Source organism: Salvelinus fontinalis, unplaced genomic scaffold (assembly GCF_029448725.1).
Source record: "Salvelinus fontinalis isolate EN_2023a unplaced genomic scaffold, ASM2944872v1 scaffold_0333, whole genome shotgun sequence".
Lineage (NCBI taxonomy): Eukaryota > Metazoa > Chordata > Actinopteri > Salmoniformes > Salmonidae > Salvelinus > Salvelinus fontinalis.
Genome location: NW_026600542.1, coordinates 196,676 through 205,319, shown reverse-complemented (window position 1 = coordinate 205,319; position 8,644 = coordinate 196,676). Strand labels below are relative to the sequence as shown.

Here is an 8,644-nt window from a genome sequence, read left to right as displayed (position 1 = left end):
GTAATTCAAGCATAGCCAATATGCAGTGATAATGTTTTGGGCCTACAGTCTACTGTGTGAACCTCATTGCTATAGTACTGTTTTAATTGGTTAATGTTGCATAGGCTTAGGTTTTTTAAGTCAGGTAAAAAAAAAATCTGAGCTGTAGATCTCGGTTTACGTTTTCAAACTGCCGTCAAGCGGCGATCATCGTGTCGTAGTGAGACCACATGTCATCTTGTGACTCAACCTTCAGTATGATGGTTATATCAATATTTACACACGTTTTTCCACCGCCATTTCTCGCATAATACATTTTACCGAAGCAAAAAGATTCCGCCTTGTCTAGTGTCTTTTTTTTGTCCACATTTGGAAAGTCTACAGACACATTTTCTCTTTCCATCATGCCTGTCGTGACTTTCTTTATCCGACATGTACTTGACACGCATGAAGGTTTGGATGGAAACCTGGTTCCAGATGTCAATTGTAACTTAGACTATAAACAATTGTTACTTGTCAATTTATTCTACACCACAAAGCATGAGTTAGTGTAAACTGCGTTTATTCAGCAATTTATTAAACAAATCGTATGTTTTGGCTTCATATCTTAACTGACCAAAAACCCACTGACTCTGTCCGTCTCCTCTCTCTCCAGATGTACAACCAGCACCCTGACCAGTACGAAGCCCCTGACAAGGACTTCATGATTGTGGCCCTGGACCTGCTGAGTGGCCTGGCCGAGGGCTTGGGGGGCAGTGTGGACCAGCTGGTGGCCCGCAGCAACATCATGACCCTGCTCTTCCAGTGCATGCAGGTACACAGGGGCCTCCAAGTGCCAACTGCCAGCGGCCATTTTGAAAATGTGAAATTAGTCAACTTGAAGGAGGATATGTTGGAGTATAGCTTGTACAGTGCTGCTCTGTCGTTCGCAAAAAAAGTATGAAAGTTGATATTCTAGCTTTAGGAGTTTTAAGAAAAGTTAAAAATAGTTGTTTTAACCAGATGTGTGTGAGTTTGAGACTAACTGTGTGTTCCTCCAGGACCCTATGCCAGAGGTGAGACAGAGCTCCTTTGCCCTGCTGGGTGACCTGACCAAGGCCTGCTTCCCTCATGTCAAACCCTGCATTGGTGAGTCAACCATAGTAGTGAAGACATTAACTGTCAATGTCATGAAAAGGTACTGGCGCTGAGGAGGTATGTGTGTTGGAGTGGCTAGTAGTTTATGTATTATTTGTACGTTGGTGTGTATACCGTTGATTGTGACTAGTTGTGTGTACTGTTTAATGAACCTGTGTGTTTGTGGGAGTGTGTGTATACCAGTGATTGTGTGACTAGTTGTGTTTAGCGTTTGTATATAAACCTGTCTCTCCCCTCTAGCTGAGTTCATGCCGATCCTGGGCCTAAACCTGAACCCAGAGTTCATCTCTGTGTGTAACAACGCTACCTGGGCCATTGGCGAGATCGCCATGCAGATGGGTGAGTTACTGCTTGCTGTGTGTCCTTACTGCAGTCTTCATTTCTTACACACTCACTCTTTACCTCACAACCACTCTAAAATGTGTCTCTCTCACTATCTCTGCTTTTCCTCTCCCTCTAACTCTCATAATAACACACACAGACCACCACCAACCAGCCACTCCTATGATGATCTCTCTAACAGACATTCTGAACTGTTCTATGTGGAAGTTGAATGTCTGAGTGTGACTGAGGTCACAACATTGGGATGAACACACAGATGGTTATGGTGCCTCGTGTGTTATGTGTGTGATGCTAGGGTTTGGTGTGTTTTGGATGGAACATGTAGCTAACTCTGTCCGATTTGATTCGCTGCCCTTGCTCTATAACCCATGAACTCAATGACCCTCTGTCATACGAGTGAGCCAATCTCCCTTGACTACAGTGTGCTGCAAGATGCCTGAGTGATGGGTCCTGCTACCATTGGACTCTGTAACAGTGAGGCCTGCAGGTGTGTGCAAGCATGGCAAGCCAACCAGCAGTAGTACAGTGTAGTGACATTGTGCTATAATACCTCTACAGGGAGAACTGACAAGAAGGATGAAGGAGATTGCTCAGGTGAGCTAGGGGGAACCATTGCTTAAAGATGGTGGCCATTTTGGGTATTTGGCCAGAAATCACGAGAACCTTATTTTTGTAGCAACACCACCAGATTGACTCCATCAGTAATCCATGTTGGTAGTGGTGATTTGATAGGAATGATTGTTATGACACTACAAATACTCTAAATGACAGTGAATACTTGACAGCGCTGATGTAGGAATTGATTGATTGTAGACCTGGCTTCAAATTCTATTTGAAATCATTTGAAATACTTAAGCTGTGCTTGATTGTGTTGGAAAGGAACCAATAGAAAAGTCCCTAAAGTTCAAACCCTGTCCATTTGCCGCTCCAGGCAGGCTTGAGAAAATGCTCAAAGTATCTGAAAGATTTCCAATGGTAATTGAACCCATGTATGGCGAACAATGCCATAATTTCCAGCTGGTTGATTGTGGTGTTTTCCTTGGTGCCTGTAGGATCAGACATGCAACCCTATGTTGGGCTGGTTCTCAACAACCTGGTGGAGATCATCAACAGACCTAACACACCCAAGACCCTCCTGGAGAATACAGGTACGGTACTCACACAGACACGCATGCTTAAACCCCCCACCCCCATAGACAAAACCAGTATTTAGGCTCCAGACCACTCCTATGATGATCTCTCTAACAGACATTCGAAATCTGAAATATTCTATGTGGAAGTTAAAGGTCTGAGTGTGACTGACACTTCTGACACTGAAGTGATTGTTCTAAACCCTGTTGTTATGGCCCGGTAGTTATTGCCACATAAATCATCACTCCTGTGTTTCACTTGGGACAGCCATTACGATCGGCAGGCTGGGCTACGTGTGTCCACAGGAGGTGTCTCCCATGCTGCAACAGTTTATCAGACCCTGGTGCACATCGTTGAGGAACATCAGGGACAATGAGGAGAAAGACTCTGCGTTCCGTGGAATCTGCATGATGATTGGAGTCAACCCCGCTGGAGTGGTTCAGGTGAGGGGGGGGCTTCTGAACGCTGTTCCACACAGGAACATGTATTTACTGGGGCCAGGACTTGTTATATTTTTATTCCCTGATTGTGTTGCCTCTGCTCTTGTCTATGATGAACTCTAAACAGACATTCGAAATCTGAATAACTAGTGTGGATGTAATTTAGACTCTGAGATAACTTGTGAGAGAAGGCACATTGTATTCAACCTAGCGTGTTTGGTGTCATTGAAGGAGGATTAGATGCTAAATGAGCGATAAGGGAATGTGGATGAATGTTGGATGATGAGGATGTTGGTGTCTCTTCAGGACTTCATCTTCTTCTGTGATGCTGTGGCCTCCTGGGTTAGTCCTAAGGACGATCTGAGAGACATGTTCTACAAGGTAGGCACTCGGGAGATATGAACCCCAACAAATCTCACCCATATGTTTGATCCTCACAATACAAAGGTTCTAGACTGTTGGGTTCTACGTCGACCTAGTGCTCCTCTTTCTCCACCGCCTGTGATGATCTTTCTAGACATTCGAAATCTGAACATATCTTGTGGATATTTTAGACTCTGAGACGTGTGGTGCTAAGAAAACAAAAGAGAACCAGCTTTGCCAGTCGTTGAAGTCCTCTGACCCTACCCTATACCTCACCTTGATTTACAAGCTTTGTTGTTTTTGTAGATCCTCCATGGCTTCAAGGACCAGGTGGGCGAGGAGAACTGGCAGCAGTTCTCAGAACAATTCCCCCCTCTACTGAAGGAGAGGCTGTCGGCCTGCTATGGCGTGTAGTTCCCCTCGCCGACACAGGACACGCCTGTCAGGTATTGACTCACTTTAGGTAGAACTGATCTAGGATCAGCTTCTCTTCCCCAAATCCTAATGTTACGTTTAGTCCATGTTCTCTCTGTTCACCTGAATAAATAAAAACATTGTTTCTTCTCTCTCCTCTTCCTATTCCCTCTCTTCTTCTTATTCGCTCCTCTTTCTCCTCTCTCCCCCTTTCTCCCCTCTCCAGGTTTAATCTACGGGAGGGTTACTGGGGGAACTCATCCATCTGTGTTACTGCACTGCCCTGATCGTGGGGGCAGGAGGAGAGGGACTGGCCCTGGCTCCTGTCCATTCAGACTACAAGTCCCACGACCCTGTGTGTCTCTGTGAGGGTGGGTGGGAGGGAGGGTTACTGGGAGGGAAACTGGGGAGAAAGCCTCTGGATTTCAAACGCCAAACTTAAATCCGACGACATACTCCGATGTAACCAAAGCCACAGGGTTCTGTAAGAGGGAGGGAGGGTAGGATAAGCATATGCAGGGGTCGGCTGCGAACGGCCCTAAATCCATTCGATAACTCTTTAGATACCAAGGTTAGAGGAGAGCTGGGTTGGGAGGGCGGGCGGGGTGGCAGCAACCCCGGAATAAGTCAATTAAGGAGAAATCTAAAAACCAGCCCAGGAGCCACATTTTAAAAACACAACTCACATAATATGTAGACTGGCACACTTAGACTTAGTTCAGGAAGGGAAGGTAGTTGCCCTGGCCCGTACGACCAATCGGTGCACAAGCACTTAGCATACATTCTACAATAGTCATTTGATAATCTATACAAAGGCTGTGGGCGGGATACCGAAGTAGCGCTAATGTTTTATAATAGCTTCCCGAAGGCTAGCCTCAGAGGGGAAAGCATGAAATGCTTTTCAACGTAATAACGGGGAGAGTTCTAGAAGAGTAATTTGCACCTTTACTACTCAAGCGTTCATAGACAGTACAGTACCATACCTGTTCATATTGGGACTTCTCTATTAAACACGGGTATATTTAGACAGTTTTTCTTCCTTTTCCCATGTTTGCTGAATTCATTTTACGTTTTGAAATTTCTTTTTTTCCCCCTCTAAGATAAATACTAATTTAAATGTATTCTTTTTTTTTTCATAGTTTTTACTACAACAGACACAGACAATCCTTCCAGGAATCATTTTACTGTAGTGCTGACAAAGGTCATTTTTCCAATAAGGGATTGATTGGTTTGCATGGCAATGATAACTTCTTAAGTGACGTGTGTGCGTATCTCATTGTTACAAGTAGATTTTTACATTTAGAAACAATGGTAGTCAGCTTATCATTCTAAGGTAACAACACCAGGTTATTTAGCCACCCCCATCGTACTTATTCTATGACCAGTCCTCCCCGTCGCCAGACCTAACAAATAGGATGGGTGGGTTTCTATAGTGTCGAGATCCAGCGATGCCATAGTCCAGAGACGCAAGATTCAATCGATCTTATAGAAGATGGAAGAATCACATCCCTGCAACCAGTTATACTGCAGTAAAAATCATAATCCGTTTTGCTGCTACTTTTGTTTTTATAGTATTTACGATGGACTAGAGCATTAAGGCTTCAGGAAGAACTTTAGAATAAATCAGTTGCTGGTTCTAATTGATATTATGCACTTTTTTTTTTACGGCTGTTATGGCGTGCTGAAGTAAGACACGATATAAATAAGATATTGTATAAGCAATGGTCAAAATGAGAATTTTAGGTTAAGGCTAACACTGCCGTTCATATGCTTGGTTTAAAAGTAAGGCATGCAATCAGATGGATGAAATAGATTTAAAGGGTAAGGAGAGGACCATAGATTTAAAGGGTCAATCAGCATTTTGAACAATACCAAACGGCTAATCCCCCACTGATTTGGTTAACAGCTGAGGGATGAAGCTGGAGAAATGCAACGACTCTCAACCTCATGGACACAGGGACTGACTGTCCATGATATCAAGATTATCATTTTAACCATTTTTTGACGCTATACAGTGTTTGTATACATTTTTATTAACAAACAGGACTAAACAAGCTTTATTTGGGTTCTGATGGTGTTTGACAGTTGAGCTAAACGCATTAGGCATATGTTATATTCAAGAATCAATGGGTATGATTTAATTTGAAAGCCCTTTTAAAGGGGAAGGACTGACAGACATCAAGTATTTTGGATCAAATGTACTTCCCACCAGTGTTTCCAGACAGTCCAACAGAAAATTTACCGGTCTTTTCTATGTGAGCAGAATGATGAGTATGTAGGGGAGAATGCAATGAGTCCACGAAGATGGAAAAAGACCTTGACTAGTCAGTCGGCTATCATAATAATACATATCTCACCCATGGTCCCGAACAACCTTGAGTTGCATGCTTTTCCATAATCGCTTTATTTGACTATCATATCATTAAAGGCGGAGACAACATACCCACGCATGCTGTGATAATAAAAGTGGGCGGCTATCTTTAGTAGGAGTATGAGAAGTCCAGGATAAACTGGTTCTAGTCCAGTTGGTGGTGGCTGTTGCCATTTGCTCTTTTCCTCAACCCGTTGATACTGTGTAGGATATGTCTGGGTATTATACTGATCCTAATTCTCTTTCTGTTTCCCCTGAGATTGGATACATTAACATTCGTGAGGGAGTGATTGTCTTGTATTTTGTCAATGTCTGGAGGTCTGTCACGTCGGACTATTTCGTTGAGTGTGTCTGTATTTTACTGTAAGCGTGTGTGCCGTTTAGACTTCTTTGCATCGGCCCTCCCGCAAGGTGATGGACATGTAGCTCACACCTGAGATATTGGAGACACCCTGTGTATCATCAACACTTGTCATATTTTACCATCTCAGTTTGTGATTGCCAGTCGTACATCAATTCTCTTTCAAAGCTTAGCTGAGATTTAGCGAGTCAATGAAACTGGAAATCTTTATCTTACGCCGCACAATGAAAATAGATATTCAAAATGTGAAGAAAACACTGCCTTAAGCGTCAGGCGTACCTGTGAAAATGCCATTTCAAGTAAGCTGTATACAGATGTGTATTTATCCATTTAATGTGGATTTTAACACCAACCCACTTGTACATAAGTGGTTAATTGGACATTATTTTGAATCTTTACACACTTTTGTAAACCGCTCCCACCCTCAGAGGGTGACACTTTAATCATATCCTAAAGGGGTAAACTGATATGCAAGTGTTGGTGGATGGGTGTCCGGTCCGCCAAGGTTGAGAGTAGGATAGGTGTGCACAGAGATACTGGCTAATTGCCACAGTCTTTGCACAATGCTCCCAATGTGATACTGGTCCTATCAGGAAAAATTGGGTAAAAATGTTGAGTTGTGTTAAATCTCTTAAATCGTAGTAGTGAAACATTGATCTCAAAACCATCTATTATTCTCAAGTTTAACAGTTTTCTACAAGTTGAGGCATTTTACTTTTTTTCCAAGGCTAATGATGTTCATTTTGTTTTTTTATTTATGTTCATTTTTATTTTAAATGACTTTTTTTTTTAGATATATTTTTTGTGCAGAAGAAGCGCACAAAGTTTTTTTTAGACTTTAAAAGTTTTTTCCCCCTCTAATGTTCTTTTTATTTAAAGAATTTTTTTGTTTTCGTTGTTTTATAGCGGACCATTTGATTTTGTCAAATTGTATGTAAAGTGGTAGTACTGAGAGGGGGGACAGAGCGTGGTGCATACCTGGGGAAAGAAGGGAAGAATTGTGAAAAACTCCTGTATTTTTGTTTCAATCTAGATATCAGCCTTGAATGAATTTGATGTAGTACTGGTATTTCTTTCCTCAACTGTGGTGCAGGTGGGATGTTAACTGATGTATCACTTTCTAGTTTACTTTTGTGAATGGGGAAATAAAAGGTTTTCTATCAAGCTGGGAATAAACTGATGTCGACTGTTTATTTAGATGAATTAGAGATTATAGCATTTTTCTGTTAATGTACCAACTTGCTGACATAAATTATTTTATTTATTTCACCTTTATTTAACCAGGTAGGCTAGTTGAACAAGTTCTCATTTTCAACTGCGACCTGGCCAAGATAAAGCATGGCAATTCAACACATACAACAACACAGTTACACATGGAATAAACAAAACATAGTCAATACAGTAGAAAATTAAGTATATATACAATGTGAGCAAATGAAGGGAGGTAAATGGAAAAAAAGGCCATGGTGGTGAGGTAAATACAATATAGCAAGTAAAACACTGGAATGGTAGATTTGCAGTGGAAGAATGTGCAAAGGAGCTAAATAAATACAGTAGGGGAAGAGGAAGTTGTTTGGGCTAAATTATAGATGGGCTATGTACAGGTGCAGTAATCTGTGAGCTGCTCTGACAGCTGGTGCTTAAAGCTAGTGAGGGAGATGAGTGTTTCCAGCTCCAGAGACTTTTGCAGTTCGTTCCAGTCATTGGCAGCAGCTCTCATTGAGTGGATGTGCCAAGTTAATGTTTGCGCCCTGTCACATTTGGTATAATTTGTTCATGGCTTCCATCAGATGAGGATCTGAACTCCTCAGCTTGTTGTACAACTTTCAGACAGCTGCCTGACAACCTATGGATTACGCTTAAAGTGCAGACCTATCATTCAATGTATGTATGCAATTCTTTTTTTTTTTTTTTTTTTTTTACCTTTATTTAACTAGGCAAGTCAGTTAAGAACAAATTCTTATTTTCAATGACGGCCTAGGAACAGTGGGTTAACTGCCTGTTCAGGGGCAGAACGACAGATTTGTACCTTGTCAGCTCGGGGATTTGAACTTGCAACCTTCCGGTTACTAGTCCAACACTCTAACCACTAGGCTACGCTGCCGC

General features: G+C 42.1%; 1 protein-coding gene across 1 annotated transcript; it reads left to right on the top strand.

The window, feature by feature from the left end:
- The first annotated feature begins 612 nt into the window (after nucleotides 1-612).
- Nucleotides 613-7,702, top strand: LOC129845658 (transportin-2-like). Its single transcript, XM_055913526.1, has 8 exons — nucleotides 613-793; nucleotides 1,020-1,107; nucleotides 1,357-1,455; nucleotides 2,511-2,606; nucleotides 2,857-3,032; nucleotides 3,336-3,410; nucleotides 3,699-3,838; nucleotides 4,033-7,702. The coding sequence occupies exons 1-7, from the start codon at nucleotides 635-637 to the stop codon at nucleotides 3,804-3,806; spliced, it is 801 nt and encodes a 266-aa protein (XP_055769501.1). The 5' UTR covers nucleotides 613-634; the 3' UTR covers nucleotides 3,807-3,838; nucleotides 4,033-7,702.
- The last annotated feature ends 942 nt before the right edge of the window (nucleotides 7,703-8,644 follow it).